The following is a 24,841-nucleotide window of genomic DNA, read 5'->3' on the forward strand; positions in this document are numbered from 1 at the left end:
AGGCTAATTCACATTTCTTGCTGTTAATGCAAGCTGAATGGGATGTTTCTTCTCCTGGCATATAATCGTGGGTGAGCAGGGAGAGAGAAGGATCATATGGTCTCTTGAGAGAAGAAGGCTGAATGTTTTAAAATAGTGGTTATAACAAGAGAGAACAAATCCATTCCTGTTTCCCAAATATTCAGAGCTGTCATTTAACGGTCATAGTGCTTTTTAACCACTAAACCATCATATGCACACATTTGCCATAACTCCAATTAGCTAAGTACTACAGACTCCCTGCTTTTCAAAAGTCAAGCCATGGACCCTCTGCTTTTGGAAATTTTTCATATCTCTAGGGTAGTTTTTGTTATGTGGTGCCAAGGACCCCCTGGGTGGGTTATGCGGACCCCCTGGGGTCTGCAGGCCACCCTTTGGGAACCGTCGATGTATATAATTGGATGCTCTGTGAAAGATTTTATTTTCATTTATTTATTAAATGTGATGATGCCAAGTATTTGCTGAAATCACAGTGATCCATAGGTTAAGAGGAAGAGCAAGGGGCTGGATTCAGTCCTTTCTCTTCCCCTGCCACACACGTGATAGACAGGGCTCTCGATGTTTTAACCAAGGCAATACACAACGTTGCCAGTGTGTGTGTAACTATTTATAAGCAGTTAGGCACAACTGTAATCACCATAGGAACAGATTAGGAGAAAACAAATGGGACCTTGCAACAAAACATTTGTTTTATCCTATTCTGTTTCTTTTGATGGGCACTGCCATACAAATGGTGTGTGTGCAATGTGATCAATTATGCAAGGCGGGGCTTGCCTCCCCCCCCCCATATTTTATTCAAGTTGACACCCCTGTACTTGTGTTTCTCTTCCTTCTGCCTCCTTTTCTGGCAATTCCATTCTTCTTCCCAGTCACTTATCAGTTCTCTGTGGTGGTGCCGTTTGGCTACATATGCAGGAAAATGCAACGGCTTAAATTGGAGATAGAGGGAATGATAGCAATGGAGTATGTTTCAGAAGGCTCATGGCTGACTGGCACAAGGTGTTTTGGCATCCTGTTTACTACGATGCCCACTCTAACTTTGCGTATGACATCTTAGAGGGGAAAAGGTTTAAGGGTTTGCGAGGGTATAATGTTTTTCTGTGGTAATTAGCACCTGAGTCACAGTTGTGCATGTCAATCAAAATCCCATTTTCTTTGGCTTAATGCTCTCCCTGCTACTTTGTTTAGACTGCTCCCATTTAAAGTGTCACTCTAAAGTCAATACACACTAAGTGACAGACAGAAAGACAGACACACAGGAAACTACTTTTAAGGTGGCCATTAGCATTTGATTTTAACGCTATTGTAGCACAAGCTCATTCTAATTGTAATATGTTTAAAAACTGTTTAAGATTTAGAGTATCATATTTCAGGGTCTACATCTCTTTTGTTTCCTTATTTAAATTGTAAGTTTTTGTAAGTTGGACTAGAGAAAACTGGGTTCAGATTCCAAATAACCTGGTTGCATGGGACAGCTTTCCCATTGACTTCTGTGGCAGTATCATGGAAGCTTAGATACGCATGCGGCTCTATGTTCACATTGTAGCACGTAAGACTTTTGGATTAGAACCAAAGATTCAAGACTATATGGAAATGGCAGAAATGACGGGCAGAATCCGAGATCAGGGAGAAGAGTTGTTGGAAGAAGACTGGAAGAAATTTAAAATCTATTTACAAAAACATTGTAAAATTTTTGAATGTTGATCACATTGAAATGAAATGAAGGGTTCTAGTAAAAAAGGTAAAATAAGAATATGAAAGAAGGGATAGATATTAGATGAAAATTAGGAACAAACAATATGTGAAGAAAGATAATTAAGGATAAAATTAATAAGAAGGAATTTGCTAATTAATTTCAAACTGGAATACAAGAAAGGGGGGTGTGAGGAAGTCAAGAAAATAGGGTTATGAATGGTAAGAAAGTAAAGAGAGGGATTTTCTTTTTTAACTTTTTGAATTTTCTTCTAGTGTTTTAACTTTTTTCTCTTATTTTTGATTTTCTCTTTTTTCTTTTTATTCTTATATGTCAACTGCTTGTTTTTAATGTATTCTGATGTTTTTTGTACGCTTATTTTACTTTATGTTTTTCTGTATGTAACCTTTTTCTTTGATAAAACTGAATAAAATATTATATATATATATATAGAACCAAAGATTCAAATAACTGCAAGTCAGCAACCTTCTCTCACAGCGGCCAGCTAGATGCCTGTGGGAAGCCCACAAACGGGGTCTGATCAATCTTCCTGCATTTTCCAGCTACTGGTATTCAGAAACATAATGCCTCTGAAAGTGGAGGTAGAGCATATCTGGTTAGTAGCCCCTGATAGCATTATGTTCCATGAATTGGTTTAATCTCCTTTAAAAGCTATCCAGGGTAGCGGCCTTCGCTCCCTCTTGTGGAAGCAAATTCCATGGTTCAACTATGCTTTTGGGGGGGGAATGTACTTCCGTCAGTCCTGAATCTTCCAACATTCATCTTCATTAGATGTCCATGAATTAGATGTCCATGTTATAAAAGAGGGAGGGGAACTTTTTTTTTTTTTTTTTTAGGTAGGCACTGGTGACTAGTGCAGAGTATTGCAGCCTAATCAGAGATCTGCATTGGTTTCCCATTTGCTACTGGGACAAGATCACTTTGTTGTTGTTATTTTTTAAAAAATCATTTTTATAACATTCTTTTAAACATCATTTCGAAATTTTTGGCTATCACAGCCTAAGACTTCCTTCAACCTTGACTGATGGTTTTCTAAAGTCTTTCTAATTAGGCATTGTGTTACTATAATTATTGCTATAAACTCAAATTTCCAATACATCTATTCTTAATTCTTTTCACAATAATTTATAAATTACTCCTTACAAAACTTCTTTTAACCCTACAAGCGATGTCAATTGATTACAATTGCTTTCCAGATATATCAAAAACTTCTTCTATTCCTTTAGGAAAGTCTGGTCCTGCTGGTTCCAAATTTTCCCTTTTAGTCTCGCCATCTCAGCTTAGTTCATCAGTTTCTCTTGCCACTCTTCTTTAGTTGGTATTTCTTCTTGTTTCCATCTTTGGGCTAATAGTATCCGGGACAAGATCACTTTGAATCGTGTATGCCTACTTAGCCGCTTCAATTTGTGGGACTAGCTCAGTTTCAGTTGCCAAATGATACTCTTTCCGCACTTGTAAGAAATATTTTAGTGTGGCAGCACCTGTACTTTGGGGCTCGCTGCCTATTGACATCATGCAAACCTTTGCTGTATTTTTTTCTGGGCCTTCTTAAAACATGGAGAAGTTATATGTGTTTTCTCTCTTTTTAGCTACTGTTGCTTTTAATCATTTTTTGCATGTTTATTTTTAAAATTCCATTTAAAAATATTTTTAATTGAGAATTTAGATGTTATATTTTATACTTTTGTAAGTCCTTAGAGGTTTTCTTACAGTCAAGCAGTATATAAATCTTGTTAAATGGTTTGGGTTTGGGTTTTTTTAAATCCACTTTCTCCATTCTATGCATAAGTATATACACTTCAATCATATTGCCTCTTGCTCAACCTTTCTCTATACTAAAAAGCTGCACATGTTGTAACACTACCCCAAAGTGGGGTTGTTGCATCCTCTTGATCATTCCGCTTGCCCTTTTGTGAAGCCCTTCTGATTCTATCCTTTTTAAGGTAAGGTGTCCAGAACTTTCCACATGCAATAACACCACATATTTGTATAATGGCATTATTATATTAGCAGTTTTATTTTCAGTTCCTTTCCTAATGGTCCCTAAAATGGAATTTATGTCTTTGACAGGTGCCACACACTGGTTCGACAGCTTCATCAAGCTATCCACTATGTTCCTAGTCAATCCCCAGCAGTTCAGACTCTAAGACAGTATATGTGAAATTAAGATTATTATTATTTTTTGCCCTGAAATGCATAACTTTACACTTGTTTACATTGGATTGCATTTGCCATTTTATCGCCGATTCATTCAGTCTGGAGAGGTCCTTTTGAAGTTCTTACAATCTCTTTTTGCTTTAACAATGCTAACCAATGTAGTTTCATCAACAAACCCGGCTACCTTACTACTCACCACTAACTCTAGATTTATGAACAAGTTAAAAAGCACAGATCTCAATCCTAAACCCTTGAGGACTCCAGAGTTCTGGAACAGCTCCCAGCCCCACAGAGCAGCTTTTCAGAGGGCTGGTAAGGGAAGGAAGAATCAATGGAAATCTTCTCTCCCCTATGTCCCAGGAGTGTCCTGTGAACAGAACTCTACATAGGGGAACTCTATGTAGATCCAAGCCAATGTAAACAACTTATAAATTGATACAGCTACAAGGTTTCAGAAGGAAATAAAACTACTGAGGAGTTTTTTTATTTTTAAAAAATCATTTTTGTATCTTCATCGTCTTAACCTTAAAAAAAACCAAGCTGACATCTCTGGAAACAGTCAAACAAAAAGATTTAAAAGCTATTAATGAAAAGCTAAGTTAACAGATAGCATATTGACCTAAAAATGCACGGCCATATGTGAAACGCATGAACTTAAAAGTGATACCAGGAGACACATGGCTGCTGAAAAATGTTAATCTACTGTTTTCCGGTCTTGGATTCCCATAGAATTGCTTAGCTCTTGGAATCAAGGTTTAGCTGGCTGTGACTCTTAGCAGGTGACAGATGACTTAAGTAATGGAGATCAATAAGTAGGAAGCACATAATTCAGTTCACTTACAACATAGCTGAAAATCAGTCTAGAAAATAGAGGGGAGGACATTTGTAAATGTGTTAAACACAGCCTATTGTATATGTCTGAATTATATTGCAGTTCTGGACTCACTGAATGTTAGCGCCCTATCAAAATGCTTTTATCCCTGAACCATAACCTGTAAAATGAATGCAAGTTAAAAATATGTTGAAGCGAATTTTCCCTTTTGTTTCTAATAATTGTCTGAAAGCTGTTAAAGCTCATTGTTTCAATTGTAAGTTGCGTGGCTTCTTTCTGCCTTACAGTCTTATGCTTTGCCACTGTTTCCAGCATAAGTTCAAGGAAATGCTTGTTTACTAGAGTGGCAACAGACATAAGTACCCCATATCAGCTCTCTTATACATGCAGTTGCACTTTTAAAGGGCTTAAAAAGTGGTATTTATAACTTTTCTTGAATAGTAGGGCCACTGAAGTACAACTTCAGAAAGTACAACTTTCTGAAATATTTTCCAAAAAGTTCATTGAATGTGTGACTTTTCATATCTATTAACTGCCATTGTTTCACCTATCTGCTGTACTGATATCATTCACCCCTTTCTGCCCCCTGATTAGATCTCTTTCCTCCAGCAATTCAAGGCATTTGGGATGTCACAATACTACATAGCCAATCAGCTGTGGTTCTGTGCTGATGTCACTGAGGGCAAACATAGCCAATTTAGAGTCACTGGTCACACGGACTTCCCTTGCCAGTTAGTGATTGCTAAGTGAACTGAACATCGTGACATGGAAACAAACAACTTATTTCCAGGGCTATTCTTTCTGAATAAGTGAACACTGCCTTTTGCAACACCAAAAAGGAGATAGGTGATACTGTGGTCTAAACCACTGAGCCTCTTGGACTTGCCAATCAGAAGGTTGGCGGTTCAATTCCGCACAACAGGGTGAGCTCCTGTCACTTGGTCCCAGTTTCTGCCAACCTAGCAGTTCGAAAGCACACCAGTGCAAGTATATAAATAGGTACCGCTGTGGTGGGAAGATAAACAGCGTTTTCGTGCACCCTGGCACTCGTCACGGTGTCCCATTGCACCAGAAGCGGTTTAGTCATGCTGACCACATGACTGAGAAAGCTGTCTATGGACAAACACCAGCTACCTTGGCCTGAAAAGCAAGATGATCGCCACACCCCACGGTCGCCTTTGACTGGATTTGTCCTTTACCTTTTTACCTTTACCTTTGCAGCACCACATAAAAAACAAAAAAACCCAACAACACCAAAAGTGACACTGAAATTTAACCACTTTTGATGCTGTCCTGGGTTTTCCAGTCCCCTAGGAAAGCTGAGTAGGGAGGCAGATAATGAGTTAGCCTTTTTTCTTACAGATGAGAATAAGACCAGTTTGGGTCCTGTTTGCAGGAATAAAAACCATCCACAAAAGGGGTTGGGGTAGGTATTTGGGTATTATTCAGCTTTCCCTTCAAGAAGGATAGGAGAGTGTTTTAGCTACAGCAGTATAAGATTTCGTTAGCAGTCTAGAAGCTAAAGTTGTATCACAGGGTCAAGTTTGAATCTTTCCGGTAATAATTTCTGCAGACATTCTTGCTTCTTAAATAAATGAGACCGCTTTATCCTTAACAAGCCCTTCTCCCTAACGCTCATTTATTCTTCTAGTAATTATCTGTTTCTTTGTTTCTTTATATCCAGGGACGACGAGGAAAGCCAGGACTCCCCGGAAAGGCAGGGCCACCAGGACCGCCAGTGAGTAACTGCTGTGTGATGCTAAGTTCAGTCAAGAATTTGTAGCCGATCATCCAACGGTAGCTTTAAAAGAGCACATCATTTTCTCTGCAGTATCTAACCTTTACAACTGCACAGAAAAAAACACATAGGAGTGTAGGAAGCTGCCTTATAGTGAGACAGACCATTAGTCCCTAAAGCTCAGCATTTACTGCAGAGTCTGTCTAGGATTTCAGACAGGGAACATTCCCAGCTATACCTGGTGGTATTGGGGACCGAACCAGGAACCTTCTGTATGCAAAGCAGATACGGTGCAATTGAGCCACAAGGCAAATAAAATATTTTGCAGACGCTTGTAGAGGAATGGAGTAAGGGACTAATAGGAAAGGAACATAACTTCTGAAGCTCCAGTGGAAATGGGAAGAAATTGGTTAGTAATTCAAGAAGCCAGCTATGTGTACATTATCTGAGGGATATTGCTAATTTAGTTTACCCAAACCGATGATGCTGTGTGCTTAAGATGGGATAATTTCTGTCTCAGAGGGGTAATTGCAAAAGATGAAGGGCTGCACGGTGAGCTTGCCAATAGTCCGAATGGTGGAAAGGATTATAACCAATGCTGGAAAGAGCATTCAACTGTAGATCAAATGAGTTTGCTGAAGAATTAAAGAAGATTAAGAAATACATAAACTGTATGAAAGGAATTGCAATAACGCATCACTAGAGGCTTTAATTCAGATCTAAGCATTTGGGGATTGTTTCCTTCGTTGCTAGATTTGCATGGTTTGGAATGTGAGCTTGCTCACATATCTGCTTCTCAAGGAAATTCCTCAAATCATGGAATGGATGCAGCCTCTGGAAGGATGGCATTTTGCATTAATATTTTAATGGAAACCTCTATTTCACACACACACACACCCATACCACCTTGATTCTATGTTCTTTGAAAGCACACAAACACATGGAATATACCAACGGCTAGGTGTATCTTTTTTAGTAGATGGATTTATATTTCACAAAAAAATTACTGGTTGTTGTTTTTTAAAAAAAGAAGGTGTTGATATTCTTTTGTGAATCTTCTTCTTTTTTGGTAGGTTTTTATCTTTTAAATAAATATAGTGATAGAAAGTAATGGAGTTCATGCTACAACTCCTATTGTTTTTGCAGAGATTCTGCATTTAGAATTAATTTGTTGTTTATACTCATGTGGATGCAATGGCCACATACCGGGGGGGGGGGGGGGGGGCTTCACATGAGGAATGACAGAATTCTGTTCCCCACTACCACACTACTTAGTGTGCATGCACTGGCATACATGGTGACCCAAACACCTATGACTTTGAACTTTGCATTCTTTGGCTGGGCAGTAGGGGCAGAGTGGACTGGGGTTTGGGTGTACACTGAGAACTGTTAGGATTCCTGCTCCGTGTTTGCAGTCGTGGGATTGTTGTCTATCACATGACGGTGTATGTTTTCATTCCACAGTGTGGGAAGTGACGGAGACAGGATGTTTTGATATTGCTGTGTTCCGTGAAGTGGGAATATTGTCCTTTGTTCTTTCTCTCTTTGCTGTCTGATGAGAAAGAGGAAGGAGCTAAGGCAGAATGCTCCGAGTGTATTATATGTAAATAAAGGAGATTAGCCAAAATGATGAGCTATTGAGTCTGTTACGCGAACTGCCAATACTCTGCAGGATCGTAAGTGTGCTGATGCTTTTGGTATTAGTCGCTGTGATGTTCGGGCTGAAGAAAGCTTTTGAAGCTCCCAAATGACAGACCAGGAGGGAAAGAACATGCCAGTCAGGCATGTGTCTCTGCCAGGGTCCTACACGAGAGTAGGACAATCCTAACAAGAACTCCCTTCCCCTGTAATTGCCTGGTGTGCTAGATGCCGATGCAAGGGAGAAAGGGGGGAACAACCAGAATTTGTGATGCCTTGCGTATGTGAGAATTTGGTGCTCAGAACATCCCTAAATGGGACACCCACTTTACGTACCCAGAGGAGTGATGTCAGGAGGCTTGTAATTCTGTATGTCAGATGTTACTGTCTGATCAGTTTTCACTCTTGGCTGTGGAACATGATGGACAGAAATCCATATTCTACAGTGCATCTTCTTTAGAGCTACAGGGAATCTTGTCTGTTTTGCAACAAAAGTGTTGCTGGAGACAGTAAAAAATTACAGCTGTGAAGGAAAGGGTGAATAAATGGGAATACACAGTGCCTTCACTTAACTAAAGACAAAAAGAACAAACAACATAACAATATATCTCAGGAAAGGAAAACTGAGATAGTGACCCAAACAGTGCCCCCATTCATCACCTGGAAAAACAAGAGGGTAATAATTCTCCTTGACATAGACACATGGAGACTATTCCAGGAATACAGTTATAACTTAAAGGCAAAATCTGTGAAGAAAAAAATTCTAGTGAAATGGGAATACACTGGCAGATTAAGGTATATTCAATATATTAAAAAGTACAAAGCTAATTTGGAAATGTTCTGAGTTTGAGTTAATGCTGTTTTAGGTAGTCAACTGGTAGCAAACCTTACAGAGATTTTTTAAAAATGATTACATATATAATAACAACTCTTTTTGTATTATAAATGTTGTAACACTTGGTCTTCTTGTATTAAATATGTACTGGGTTGTTGTTTTTTAATTCTAGGGAAAAACAGCATCTATGGTTTAATCCATATAACACAGGGACATTTTAAATGATTTTCACATTAGATGCTAAAATTGTGAAAAGTGATAAAGGTAAAAACCATTGACCACACACATCTCTAAACTTTCTTCTAATTGATGGGTGAGGCATATACTGTACATAACTGTCTGATTACCCTTGACATTTTGCTTTCATTTTCATTCTTCTCACCTTCTCCTTCAGGCTGATAATACTCATGATTCTTTAGACTGCTGCCTTCATGTCAGCTGATCTGATAGGAATGTTTTGGCATCACAACTTCTGTTTGTGGCTCAAATACCTCTGTGCATTTGTCGTTGAAACTCTTCTGCTACTTTTCCGAATGCTTTTGTCGTGAAACCATTCAGAAGTAAGCGGGGGTTCATTTAGATTTATAAATAAAAGGTGCTTCATCAGACTGAGAGCTTTGCAAAACAGCAAAGCAGCATTCAATGAGCAAAGATTGGGGGCGAGGGGAATGAAATGAGGATATGTTTGAAAGAGGCCAGTAATGTACTTATGTGTGGGTTAGAGTCAGCAGGTAAATATGGATGAAAAAAGATTGTGCATGATTAATAACCATACACGGTTCTCCACCCGTTCTCCATACACCAACCACCCCATTCTCCACACACATACTGCCTCCCCCCCTGCTGCCATTAATTTTCAGCTTTCACTTCTGCTATACGGTGTAATGACTTCTCTGTATTCTTTCTGATACACTGACAAAGCACAGATTTCTGGATGTAGGTCTGTCTAGGTCCCCCAGGGGTGGGTCAGAGCAGGTTGCTGCAAGGGTAGGGAAAATGACATCTTACTGAGGAAAATGAATGTTCTTGTGTGTAAGGGGCTATGGGAGCAATCATAAATCTTCACAAATGGTCCAACATAAGAAGAGCCTGATGGATCAGCCCATTGACCCATCTAGTCCAGAATACTGTTCCCACAGTAACCAACCAGATGCCTGTGGGAAACTCACCATCAGGATCGAGCACAAGACTACTCTTCCCTGCTGTGGTTTCCAGTAACTGGTATTCAGAAGCATTGCAGCCTCCAGCGGTGGAGGTAGAGCATGGGCATCATGGCTAATTGCCATCAATAGACCTCTCCTTCATGAATTTTTCTCATCCTCTTTTAAAGCTATCTAGGTTGGGGGTGATCACTGCCTCCTGTGGGAATGTTCCATAGTTAAAAACATGGAACTTAAGTAGCACGGAAAGCATTCAGCTAGCAGTAAATAAAATCTTGGTTACAGCAGCATATGTGGGAGGACATGGAGAGAGCAGAGCGAGTGCAGTGTAGTGGTTTGAGTGTTAGACGAAGACCTGGGAGACCAGGGTTCCAATCCCCATTCATCTGTGAAGTTTGCTTGGGTGACCTTGGGCCAATCACTTCCTCTCAGCCAAGCCTTCCTCACAGGGTTGGATAAACTCGAAGAGAACCATGCTTCCTTGAGGTTCTTGGAGTTAAGGTAGGATATAAATGTAACAATGTAATAGATAAATCCAAATTCAGTTTTGCACAGAGCTGTTTTCTGATGTTAAGGTGATCTGTTTTTTATTTTGTTTTATTTTATTGTAACCCCTTGATCACTGTGACTTCTCTGCTCTGCGCCTCCACAAATGATTTCAGAGCTATTTTCTTGTTTGTCAAAGAGCGAGCAGTTTCAGGCATCACGTGATTGGACCAGAGCAGATTGGTAGTTTACTAAGGGGAGCTATTACTTACTTTGAGATGTCTAAAATTACTCTAATTCTCACTGGACCAAATCCAGATTCCACAGAAGTCATGAAGAATATTAATTGCTTCTGTTAAGAATCATGTTACTTCTTTGACATTTCTTTTTCTTTTACCTTAGAGTATTAAAAAAAAATTTTTTTTTGAAAAATCAGTAATTATGAACAAGAATTGGAATTCCCTTTTGGCGCAAAACTCTTAGATACAATTTCTTTTTCACTTGTGTTGTTTTAGAGCATTGTTCCATTATTTCACTGCTAGAGATCTCAGTAGTGTTCAGTTTAGTGTGTGGTATTTCATGCTGGAAAAAATACCCAAGTTCATTTTTTTAAAAATAGAACAGCAGCTCCCTCTAGTGATTCTGTATCCACATTCTCATAGACAGTACTGAAAGCTTTTCATTGAACAGTTCATTATAGTACTTAGAAATCTTCAGAGTTGGTCCCTCAAAATAAGAATCAAAGAGCAAGTGAAAGGGTACCTTTCACTGGAGTAGTTAGATATTTGAACTGTTCCAAAAAGCTTTGGAAAGGCACATTTTTATTACACAATTCCTTCAGAAAATAGACACCCCTGCATGCTTACTAGAGCACCTTTTTACAGCACTCCCTCTGGTTTCCTGCAAATTCAGAAAAATAACAATAATGAGCAGTGGGGTGAGGGGAATAAAATTTTACAGCCCTATAAATGTTTCCCACCCAACATGCTGTAATGTTTAAAAGCCTGCTATCACAGCAATGTGGATCAATAACGATGTGGACTGCATGATGGAGAAAGCCTCTCCTCCTAACAAAGGGGAGGAGTTGTGAGCGGGAGCCAATTCCCGCGGTGGCAGGGAGGGCGTATTTGGCCCCCTGCGTCAGTTTACCCGACTGCTGTGCCCGTAGGCCAGCCAATAGGGCTGGCTTGGGGGCGGGGTTTAGCCGCATTCAAGAGGCTTCGGCAGCTCCATGCCCTCATTCTGCGCCCTGAAAAGCATCATCGTTTGGTCCTCCCGACATCCGGATCATTCAGCTGGGGGGAAACAACTTGGTCTTCAGGAAGAGCTTGGACTTGTTATTGAACATAAAGAAGGACTTAGATGAACTTGCTGCTCTGTTTCCCGAGTCAACCTTGTTTTGGTCCTCCCTTCTGAAGAGGAGAGTTTGGTGTGGCAGTCGTTGCCCTGTGGCCATTGACAAATCCAGGAAACTCTTGAATCATGTGGTGGCTTGCAAATTGCGTTATATGGATGGCCACATGATCAAGCATGCTGGATTCAAGTTCAGCAAGGTGGCTTTGTTTCGAGCCAATGGAGTTCATTTGTCTGATCATAGAAATGATGTGTGGTTAGCCAATATCATCAAAAGCATTAGGGATTAGTTGCAGCTGTGAGGGTATTTGGCAGCAAGCCCTTTTTGGCTCGGGTGGCGGTTAGGCATTGGAGTATGTGTCATGTGTTGGAGGGCAGGTTTTGGCCATCACCTACCCCTCACCTTGTTGGGTATTCCATTAAAGGAATCCGGTGGTTGTGGATCCTGTCCGATGCCCTGCTTGTGGCTAGGGCCATGACACGACCCCTGGTGACATCAGAGGAAGCTTCCAGTTGTATTTGCATCAACAAGCTCCTCCCACTGGTTCTTAACCTTCGGATGCCTCCCCGCTGAGCGGGGTGGAATCATGTATAGATTGTTTGATCCAATGCCTAAGCCAATACCACTCACATGCTGTAACCAATAAAGTTGAGGCCTTCTTTAGCCCATTAACCTAAAATTAACCTAAAATACATGTGTCCTTGTGTCTTATTTATCTCTAAGTGGGTGGCGGGTCCTCGACTCACAAATCTGGTGGTGATATTTGAAGGCACAGAAGGCTAGAGCAGAAAAGATTAATTAGTTTAGTAGGCTTTGTTTAGAGAAATTACTGGGGGCTCAGATGACTCATAATCTTTTTTTAGAGGCCTAGTCAGAAACAAAATTTATTGTGAGAAGAAAATGAGAGATGGTGGACCAGCATCTCAACTCCCACACTTGCAAGCAACCTTATTGCTGCTGATTTCTGTTTGTCCATCCATGGATTATGCTTTTTTCCTTTCCCACCCTGCTGAGATCCTTTTTAGCAGACGTTGCCAGAGGATATACGTGTTATTGTCTTTCCCCTTGATAATACACATTTCAGAGCAAATCACCATGTTTCAAACATACAACAATATTTATTTCTCCAGAATATCTGTATACATTCTGCTACAATCATTTCCCTTATCACACATTTTCCATTCACATGATATTGCTTTAGTTTTCTTATGTAAAGGAAGTATCCTTTGTTGTTATGCACCTTCCAAATGTTCATTTAGAGCCCAATTTCATTGCAGCTTTTGAAATGTAACCAATTGAGTGGTATTCACCTATGTTTTACTCAACCTATTGCAATTAATAAACATGGCCAAGTTGGATCCATTAATTTCAGTAGGTCTCTTCTGATTACATCTTAGCTGTATGCCACCCAAATGCATCATTAAAAATATGCATTGGTGAAATTGTGCTGTAAAAGTATTTTTTTAAAAAAGAACAATCTTGTGCAAGATTACCGAAAAGTAAGTTTGCAGAGTGCAACAGGGTTTATTCTCAGGGACAGTTTTGTAGGATTGCAGCCTTAATAAGTGTTTAAAAAACATAATTTGTTTATTGTCACTGAAAAGCTTCAATATTTGGCCTTTATTTTTCTCTTCAGCACCGTATGCAGTCCGTTCAAAAAGCCCTTCACCCCCCCATCTGTATATTAATTCTGTATAGTTATATCCTGTCATAAGTCAAGATATACATTTTTGTGCCACCACAACAGCTATCTTAAGTAGCTAGTGGTTTGCTTTGGAAATCTCATTTCCAATGCTTCTGGAAAGATTGTCATCCTTCCAGGGTTTCTGGAAGTGAATGAATGTTTCAGTTAATTATAGTAAACAGAATATTAGAGGCATTATAAGATCAGTTCATGGGGGTATGGGTATTGCAGAGCTTTTTTCTTCCTATTTGCATGTGTATTAGAGAAGAATTCCTTACCCATATTGGGCCCTATTGTTTGCTATTTTATTAGTTTTTCATCATTGGCAGGGCAAGGTTTCTTCCTTTTATTTTTATTTATTTAGAGCATTTTTGCTCCGTTCTTCATCCCCAAAGGCTCCCAAAGCAGCTTGCATGTAATCAAAAGAAGGCACCCCCTCCCCGCAGGCTTGCATTCAAACAAATGGGGGGGGAAGAGAAATACAGCACACAAGGGAAAGGGGACAAGGAGGGAAGAGGAAAATAAAACTCAGAACTCTGGCACCAATTTCTAGACAGTTGTTCTTATACTGACCAGCTGGCATAGTTCAGAGGCGGGACGTGCCTGATGGAACTGGGCCTCCAGCAAAGTGGATGTAAATGAACCCTGCTTCCTATCTTTGCTACTGAGATAGCCTGATGAAATGGCTACCCCACCCCCATGACAGCTGAGGGAGAGGAGGCTTGATGGAGCTGGCCTGTCACAACAGAGCCGGTGGAGAGAGCTCTGCTTCTCAGCTCTCCCACTGCTAGAATAGCTGCCCACAGATGACAGTTGAGCTTCTGCCAGCTGTTACTGATACCTTGTGTGGCCTCTTCAGCAAGAATCTCAGGCTTATTTTCATTTGTCACAGAAATAAGGTGGGTCCTAATTATATTCCCAAGCAGGCAAATGCATAGTTTTGCAGCACAGCTCTCGTTGATTTTGGGTGGGGGGGTTGGGAGCAACCAGCATGTTGTGCTGCCTAGAAACTTGGGCTTGGGGAGAATTGGGTTCAAGACCCACTTTAGCCGCAAAAGTTCAGAGTGGCCTCTTTCATCCTTTCAACACAAATATTCTGCTTCTGTGGCTCTTAGCCGCTTCTCTTTGATGCGGCTGTGTTAAAAGATCTCCGTGTTTCATTGCAAAGCATTTAGAGGGGTGGAAAGGGAGTTGGGGGGTGGGTGGCTCTGTTTACCAAAGAAGGCATAGAGTGGGTGGAAGTGATGACTCAGAAGTGTTTTCCTGATGGGCAGATAAATTATCTTTTTTAAAAAAAAAATTTATTAACCGGCCAATCAAATCAAATCAAATCACATCACATAAATTCCGAATTACAAAGCAGAATTTTAAATTTTGTTGAGGGGACCCATATTTCAAGATCCGAAGGGGGATTCTGATCATCTTCTTGCTACTGCGTTAATGTCCAAATCAGCCCAAACAAAGTTCATAATTCTATCCAGTCTTATCTTGCTGTTTCCACATCACCTCTTGTTCATATATTTTCTCTTTTTTCTTTATGATCTCTTCTGATAGTCTCCTTAAGCCGATAAACACCAATAATAATCCTGTGTGAATTTTTCCGTTCTTCCAATCCTCAAATCGAGATGGTTTCCATATATTGAAGGGGGTGCTGTTGAGATTTACATCTTCAATAAGTAGATTGAAATAAAGAAGTATATACATGTACATACCCTGTTTCCCCGAAAAGAAGACAGTGTCTTATATTAATTTTTGCTCCCAAAGATGTGCTAGGTCTTATTTTCAGGGGATGTCTTATATTTCCATGAAGAAGAATATGGTACACATATGTCTAATTGTGAGTCAGCCAGACCTCCGTCAGGGCAGAGCGAGCAGCAGGCGGCAGCTTGTCCTGGCGGCAGCACAGGCTCTCTGATTTAAATAGGCCTCGCACTGCCTGAACAGCTCTGGCTGCACTGCGGCCAATCACTGAGCTGCCCAGCGGCGCTCGCCGTTACGGTCCAGAGGAGTCAGACGCCTTACGGTAGCTTCGGGGGCCTTATATTCCGGGGAGGCCTCATGTTCGGGAGAGGCCTTATTATCGGGGAGGTCTTCTCTTCGGGAGATGCCTTATATTACAGCGAGAGGCAAAACTGGAAGTAGGTCTTATTTTGGGGGATGTCTTACTCTCAGGGAAAGATGGTACAGAGCTTTTCTTTCCCACTATACATTCAGACAAGGCTCAAATCCATGAGCTTCACCCATCTGACCATCTATTGTAGTTAGGCTTTGGAGTGGAATATACTTAAGTAGGTTATTCTTAAGCCCCTCCCCTTAAGGACCCACATTGTACCCTTGCTGAAGTGACTCTCCCTTCACAGTTTTGTGCCTGCCAGCCAAGGGGAGGAGGAAGGGATAACTGATATTTCCAGTTGTGAAGCTGAGTGGAAAGCATGCTTGTAAGAAAGGCTGCTATACCTGGAGGTGCATCTCCAAAGCTTTCGGTCAATCTTGACTGAAGCCCTCCAGATGCAGCCTTCCAGATGTGTAGCTTTGTAGCCCAGAGACCTGTAGCAATCCAGATGTGGCTGGACTACAACTCCTATCATCCCTTACCATTGGGCCATACTGGTAGAGGCTGATGGGAGTTGGGAAGCCATCAGTATTTGAGGGGGAAGATCATTTTCTTTGAGAGTGCACTGCACAGGTGTTTATTACTGGAACTGAAAGATCGGTGGCATGTTAATTTTATGCAAACATTCTTCTAATCCTACCTTTAAGACCAGAATAGATAATCTAATTATACTATTTGATCTCTTGTGATAGACAGGCCGAAGATCAGTTTGTTTGTTTGTTTATTTGTTTGTTTGTTTGTTTGTTTGTTTACTATCTTGCAGGGCAAAAAAGCAGGAAGTGAATCATGAAATTTGGGGAAAGTAGCAGAAGCAGGCATTATAATATTTTAATAGGGAATGTACAATCCTTCAAGTTTCTTCATTCCTTATACTGTGGGAGAAATCTCACTTGATGTCCATTGCACAGCCAAGTCCTTTGCTCTACACCAACGATGAGTGACACCCGAGAAGGTTTTTTTCTTGCTCGAACAGGAAAGGTTACAGCAAGTGATCATGAAAGTGATCAGAGGCTGAACCCTGATTTCTGTTTACAAACAGTTTTTATAGTCATATAGGTTAGACATTCAAGACACCCAGACATACAGTCTTACTGTCGGCTTAACTGCAAAGTCAGGTGTTTCCAAACCTCAACTAGCTATGCATTTTCCTGTTTATACCCTTGTTTTAAAGGTCATGCCTTTGCATGCTCTTAATAATACTTCTCTCTACACACACACTTGTGATTTGCTCTTTCTCTGTCCCTCTCTAAAGCTATTAAAAAATGGAGATGGTCTTGCTTTGGTTGCAACACTTTTGTCGTGACAGGGTTTTAGAATTGAAGTGCTGTTTGATCTAAGGTAATCCTTGATAGCTAGACTGCAAAGGCTGGTCTGGGTTTGTGATGTTGCCTTAGCCAAAGAGGAAGAGGGGGACCTGTGAAGTGCAAGGTGCTCCCCACTATTGTGTTAACTATTAAAAAAGAGTGAATTTGTAAAGTGCACGTAAATCACAAACTGTCCTTCACCCATGGCTGCAGCTTTACAGTGGTACCTCGGGTTAAGTACTTGATTTGTTCTGGAGGTCCGCTCTTAACCTGAAACTGTTCTCAACTTGAAGCGCCACTTTAGCTAATGGGGCCTCATGCTGCCGCTATACCGCCAGAGCACGATTTCTGTTCTCATCCTGAAGCAAAGTTCTTAACCTGAGGTGATATTTCTGTGTTAGCTGAGTCTGTAACCTGAAGCGTATGTAACCCAAGGTACCACTGTACTTCACAACTAATTCTACACTTCTGTATAATCTAGACAGAAGAGAGCAGTGTCTAAATAATTGTTAACTGACTTGCTTCTGCTAACCTGTTTTTCCTGAATGTGGCCTTGTGCCTCTAAGTTCCATAGAGCAGGCACATCCAACAGGTAGATCACTGGTAGATCACTGGCTCCCCCCACAGAAGCTCAACAACTTTGCCTCCCCTAAAAAAAACTCTGAGCTGAACCCAAAAAAATGGGGGTACATCACTGCCAGATTTTAATTCAGAAAGTAGATCGCAGCATCTTGGGAGTTGGCCCCCCCTGCCATAGAGAGTTCTAAATGAACACATCGTCTTCCATTGTCTTTTGTTCTGAGAAAAGCCATTACCTGTATGAGATATCTGTACCTCCATCAGTTAAATGGCCTTTTAGGTTAGCCCCTTCCACTTACTTGGGTTTTTCTCTCTTATGTTTGAAATGTAATATTCAAAGGAAGAACAGCTAGGGGTTTCTGCCTTGTGGAGTATTTGTGATGTTTGCCCATTCAGTGCATTCTTACGGAACAGATGGAGCTTGCTGGAAAAAGCTTCAGTGTCAAAATGCAAATCATGCTCCCTTGACATATCATATTTACCTCATTTGTAGCTTTGTTAAGACACTTTACAGCTTGATTATATGGGAGCCAATCTATGCCCCCCTTAGGAAATGTATCCTCGGGATAGCCATCTGACATCAACAAACAAAACAAAACCACTGTATTAGTGCTATATTCTTCATACTGTTCTTCAAATTATCCCAATTCTCATTCTTTAGATGATAATATCTCTTGCTTATGAGCTTGGTGTACTGTGAAAAGCAATGATACTGGTATTAGAAGACTCACAGTTTAATCTTATTTAGGTTTACTTGCTAGTAACTTCCACTGTATTCAATGGGGCTTACTCCCAGGCAAATGTGTTTAGGATTTCATTGTTGGATATTAGAAACCTTATCATACAGGCCACCTTTTTATTCTGAATTTTCGGCTAAAAGGCAAAGAAAGATTCATTACTCTGATATGCTAACAGATCCCTGCTTTCTCTTTGAATGTGAATAGTAGAATTATTTCTGAAAAAGTAAAAAATTGATCACTACTTTTAAAATGTATACTTTTGTGGGGTTGCCTTGGTAGGACAAGAATAGTTATTTTGATCATATCCGGTAACCTCATGTTATTAATCTAAAGCAACATTTTAATACATTATGTTACTCAAATCCATATAGAATGCATTGTTAGGAAAAAGTTATGTAATTAAAACGAAGATATACTTTCGGGTTATCAGCTATTTTCTTCAAGGAAGATAACCAGTTCATTTGCCTTTCCAATCCAATAGTTTATTGTGCCTGATACCCCCCTCCCCCTTTTATATACATAAAGCAAAGGTATCACTGGAATTAATCAGTAGCTAGAACTGCAGATGTAAAACTAGGAGTTTTTGATTGGAATGCTAACTCAGCTATGCACTGTGTTGCTGAAAGACTAATGAAATAAGTATTTGTGTCAACAAACATATTTTACCATTCCAAAGGGCACAGTGTTAATCTCTAAAGGCCCAATTAACTAGTTATGAAATTGTTTATTTACTCATTCTATTACTTCTGAATTTTTGTATGGCTAATGGTAATAAAAATTATAATACAAATATATTCAGTGGGAGCTTGCATAGATTCCCTGTTTCGTTAGCATGGACCAGTCTTGGGTTATTTTTCTTGTTGTGATGCTAGAACATAGGTAGACTTTGAACTTGTGGATATGGCTAACGTTTATAAATAGACCCATTGCTTAAATAGTATGTTGTCTAAAAGTAAAGCATTATAATTGTAACATACTTCTCAAACTCCCAGGCAGGTCTTTCCCCTCGTCTGCTCCCTGATCCTTTTTAACTAGAGATACCAGCGATTGAATCAGATAACTTCTGCATGCAAAGCAAGGACCACTTAGCTCTGGTTTTACCCCTAAGTGTTGGTGTAAGACTGCCTTTCTTGGTCGAGGCTGACTTCCCATTCCCTTTGGTTCAGGGACCAAGTGCTTGACACTGAAGATCATAATCTCTCTGTGTTTATAATGCACCTGCTTATCTTTTTAAGAGTGCTGTGGGCATTAATGATATGGTGCTTACAAAGCACTCTGAACTGAAAACACTGAGTGGAATCCTAATGGATGTCGCTCCTCTAACAGAAAGCATTGGTTGGTGAAATGGAAAGGCAGATAATGTTTGGTTATTCTTCCTCTGCCCTGCAACCCCCTCCCTCCCTCCAGAATCTGCTCTGGAGGATTGGGAGACCCTTTTGAACAGATAAGATATGTGCATGCATTTGAAGGCTGCAAGAAGGAAATTAAATTGCCCAAAATTATCGCCCTCCCTGTTCTGTTGACAGATGCCTTCTTTCAGTGGAGTAACACCAATTGTATTCCATCCTCTGACAAGAGCATTATAATATATCAGAGATATTTAAAAATCATCTGGCTTAAGGCCAATATAAACAACAACAAAATGATAGTGTCCCTTGGTTTTTTTCTGAATTGTATTTCTCTTTCTCTGTCTCTTACATAGTAGCTGCTTTAAAATTGCTTTGCAAGGCTTATTTGTTTTATTTCTCTTTGGTCCTTAAAAAGTCTATATATTTGCATAGTTATAAATATTTATCATTTTGTAATTCTGGGCCTCGATGGCCGCAGCTATGATTGATCCTGTTTGGCATGCCCTGATTAGACCTTTTCAAAGTGTGGAAGCTTCTGTAGTAGGATAGCTCTCTTGGGGTGGTCCTCTGCTGAAATTTATGAACTGTGCTGAGACTAGCTTCAATTCCCTTGATGGTCCGCTTCTTTTTTGTGAATTTGACAGTCCTCTTAACCTGGAAAATTGTCTTGCTCTGTGATAAGGCAGGTGGAGGGGAGGATAATTCTAATACTGAATGTTTTCCCAATCCTTTTAGTTGGATTGTTGCTCTGCTTTCCAACCTTGACAGCTTCTCTAGACAGACTGTAGTTCAAAAATGCACATTGGTTTGCTGTAAGTTGTATATTTATTTAAAACATTTATACATTGTCTTTTCGTCAAAAAAAAAGTTTGAGGTGCCAAGTCAGACCATAACATTTGCAATAACATTTAAAATACTAAAAACAGCAGTAAACACACAGAGAGACAGACACCATTACAGTATACTGTATCATCAACATACTTTCACTTGAACTGTGGTTCTGTTGTAGCATTATCACATTAAGGGGAATGGCCTCAGCTTAGTGGTAGAGCACATGCTCTGCATATATAAAGTCCAAGGTTCAATCCCAGCTTTAAGAGCTAGTGCCAGTCAAAATAGTACAGTATTGGGGTAGATGGACTATTGGTCTGACCGTGTAAGGCATTTAACTGCCAAATAAATATTGTGTGTTACCAGGAATAGAAAGTTTGGGGATTTGATATGTCTTATAGAAGTTGTTGGAAGTTTGCCACCACTCCCTTTCTAATGTAGCATTATACACCTTAAAGTTGTTAAGCCTGAACATTTTATGTTTATGGAGCCTGACAAAAGTGATTCAGACTAAGATTAATGTTAATTATATTTTTGTTGACCTTAGACAGTAATCAAATGTCTTTCAAATTTCATCTGCTTTGGATAAGAACAGGTTTTTTATTTCATAGATAGATACTGGGCTTGTTTTGGCAGCACTCATACTAAAATTGAATGATACAGAGAAGATTATTAGCATGGCCCCTGCACAAGGACAAACGGCAAAATTCCATATTTTTTTATGCTGGCCTGTGACAATTTTTCATATAAGATATATATAATCTCCAGTTGTGTGGAGATACTTTCAGTTCAGTTAAAATAAATGAATAATGCCTATCACACTATTTTGTCGAGCCAGAAATATTATATTGACCAGACACAATGAACTGTTTTCTCTTTCTAGGGTCCTCCAGGTGCGTTAGCGCTTCAAGATTCCTTTAAAGGTCCATTTTACCAGGTATGGGCAATTATTTTACATGGGATGTTATGGAAGATATATGTGCTTGCACAACTTCTAATTTCATGTATCATTTGACAACTTTCCCCAAGATTTTAAATATTTGCTAAATGTCTGGGTTACATAATGGGTTGTTTAGAAAGCCATCATCTGGGAGGGAGGAAAGCAAGCATACAATTGGACATTCTCAACCTTTCTAGTTACAGGTCAAGGGTATCTTCTGCAAGAATCTCCTTCATGGTTACAGATTAATTTTTCGTGTATTTTCCCATCCTACCAACTGACCCCAAATGCACAATCCTTCGTTTTTGCCCATTGTGAAACATGTTGGTAACATTCTTGCAGAGTTCCTGGGGATTTTGTTTTACACATTCCCAAATTGGAAAAAATTAAGAGATGTTGGGTACTTAGTAATTGAGGGGAGGGGGCATGTTCATACTATGTAGACACATCCCATCAAAGACTGCCCTCTAGTGTGTATGGTAAACATTAGTTGAGGAATCAGAGGTAGAAAATCTAAAGCACTCCTCTGTGGACACTCTTGCACCAATGTGCACATGGAAAAATTGGATCTGGGTTATCAGTTGCACAAGATGACAGCCCTGTGTTTTATATATAGCCTTGATATATAGAGCCAGTGTGGTGTAGTGGTTAAGAGCGGTAGACTCGTAATCTGGTGAACCGGGTTCAATTCCCCGCTCATCCACATGCAGCTGCTGGGTGACCTTGGGCTAGTCACACTTCTTGAAATCTCTCAGCCTCACTCACCTCACAGAGTGTTTGTTGTGGGGGAGGAAGGGAAAGGAGAATGTTAGCCGCTTTGAGACTCCTTTGGGTAGTGATAAAGCAGGATATCAAATCCGAACTCTTCTACTCTTCTTCTCTTCAAACTATTGGATCCAGTAAATTCAGTGCCACTACAAAATGCATTTCCCTAAATTCTAAGCTTGCCTACTCAGAAGCAGGCCCATTCAGATCAATGGGTCTTAACTCCTAAGAAAGTTCACATGAGATTGCAGCCTTCAGTATACATATTTATTGTGCTGTAGCATTTACTGTCTCGAACCCCACTGGGTTTGAGTAATTTGAAATGCTGCTTTCTGCATATGTCTCCTAATCCATTCTCTGGTATGGAGCAACTAATTACATTGAGATATTCTCCCACCCCGAATAGTTTGTTTCTTGTAATCTTTCTTGGTGTACTTGGCATCAGTTTTAGTAGCCATCTAATTTCACATTATTTAAGATTAACTTTATGGCAGGTGACATGAGCCACAGTGGAGGTCCTCAGGGTTTGATATACATCTGTCTGCAAGATTCATGTTTCTCACTACCATGAGGCTCTACAAATTCTTAATTCATCTCATGTTTCCCAATTAATATCTTCTGGCCAAACATGGGCCAGCTGTTTTGCCTTCAAGAAATTAATCATCTTTTAAATCCTCTTACAGTGCATCAGCAAACTCCTCATTTCTGCTGCCCAGGGCAAAGCATTTAATGACTTATTTCCAAGCAAGCAACTTGCTTGAAAAGGAGTGCTAAGTTTAGTATTTGGGATGATGGAAGATGACTCACCAATCTAAACCTCAGATTTAGATACTTAGACTCTCTGGAACCAGAGATTCAACTCACAGCAGGGCTGATCCTGGAAGCCTGGTGATGAATTTTCAGAGCAGTATATCACATTAGCAGTATTTAGGAGAACAAATTGTCCTTTCTGGATGTTAAGGAACTATTAAAATGAGTGATTGGTCTTCATATGTTTGACATAAACATCACCATTCTCTTGAAATTATGTTATGTGACCAATAAATTTCCCATCATTGAGCCTAAGAATAAATTAATTCCTATGTGTATAATGCATATTACTATTATTTACTCACCCTTCCCCCTATGGTCCCAATTTAAAACAACTTACAAACACAGAAATAGGATGGGTCCTAAAAATGTACATCTCAAGTGTCAAAAGCCAAGATAAAGAGGTGTATGTGTAATGTATTTAAATCTCTGTATGGTAAAGGGATTCATGCAATATTCAAACAATGTTCAGATTTTTATAAGTGTACATGATTGGTTGGCAGATCTGTTCCGTTGATTTTAGCAAGTTTTCCAAGATCCAACAATAAACTTGCAATTACTAGGCTAAGATTCATTCTTACATAGCTGCATGGCTAAATGGGCTCCTGTTCTCCACTACAATTTGCTGAACGTATTCCTGTATTCCAAAGCTGAATGTATTCCTAGTCACAGAAAGGGAACTCTAAAGGTTCCCACCTACATCATAACTAGGTATCTTCAAATGCTTTGTTCCATTCTCTCTCCTGACAACCACCATCGTAAAAATCAGACAGTCAGGAAAGATAATATTCATCAAACCCTGACTGATGCACCCAAAATACTTCCATGGTACTGCCTCCAAAATTTTCATACCTCCCATACAAAAGTATGTGCAATCCTGAGATGTACTGTGTAGAACTGTATGTGTATGTGCTCCCTGAGTTAAGGAAGCTGTCTCACATTGAATAGAGGCACAAATTCCTGATTTGTGAGGCAGTCTAAAATAAAGCTGCATTCATAGGCCTCGGCTCAAGACTTGCCATCTCTGAATGCTGATGTTAACATGACCTGACATTCCTGCTAGGTGGTTTGGAATCCAGCTTTCCATTCTCTTTTCTTCCAAAGCACCTTTCCAATCCTACCCTCCTTGCTAGTTTAGCAGGAAGGAACCAACTTCATACTTCTCAGATTCTTTCTTCCCCCTTCCACCCTCCCCCACATTTTGAAACTTCCAGGTTGCTTCAGCAGAGCACGCTCAGAATTCAGAAGTTCATTTGAATAAATGGAAGTCAAAGCTTTGATTAGGATTTTAATGTTTCGCTTTAAATTGAGCTTTATTGACATTTGCTTACCACAAAAGTTCTCTATAAACCCTCCGAGAAAGGAGCAGATGCTAAAGGTTTATGGCAAGGTTAGGGAACCTGCAGTCCTGTGCCAAATTTGGCCCAGCATGGGTCCGAATTTGGCCTGCAAGCCAGTTTTATCAAAACCTCACCCACCTGATATCATATGCATGACAGACAGAGACATGGTTGGATTGGCTGCATGAATTGAGGTCCTTGTGGACTTCAGGTGGTAAGTCTTAAGGGGTAGCGTTGTTTATGTGGCATTCACCCCTATCCACTTCCCAATCTTGAATACTCTGGATGGACTTGTGCAGGTAGACTCTGGTTGCAGTGAACAAACTGTGTACCTCTGTTATTGCCAATTCACATAGTCAACTTGGCATGCTGTGTGAATTAGCCCTTGACTTTCTCCCTTTAGCTCTCCTGCAGGAATTTTTGCCTATAACCA

General features: G+C 40.0%; 1 protein-coding gene across 5 annotated transcripts in view; it reads left to right on the forward strand.

Moving 5' to 3' along the window:
• COL19A1 (collagen type XIX alpha 1 chain) overlaps positions 1-24,841 on the forward strand; it is a 183,852-nt gene that overhangs the window by 118,609 nt on the left and 40,402 nt on the right. For all 5 annotated transcript variants that reach the window (XM_081856878.1, XM_081856874.1, XM_081856876.1 and 2 more), the window contains exons 17-18: positions 6,427-6,480; positions 21,437-21,490. In XM_081856878.1, coding sequence (XP_081713004.1) covers positions 6,427-6,480; positions 21,437-21,490 — 108 coding nt within the window. The remainder of the gene's footprint in view (positions 1-6,426; positions 6,481-21,436; positions 21,491-24,841) is intronic.

This window comes from Podarcis erhardii (genome assembly GCF_964252035.2).
Source record: "Podarcis erhardii genome assembly, chromosome: 3".
NCBI classification, from domain to species: domain Eukaryota; kingdom Metazoa; phylum Chordata; class Lepidosauria; order Squamata; family Lacertidae; genus Podarcis; species Podarcis erhardii.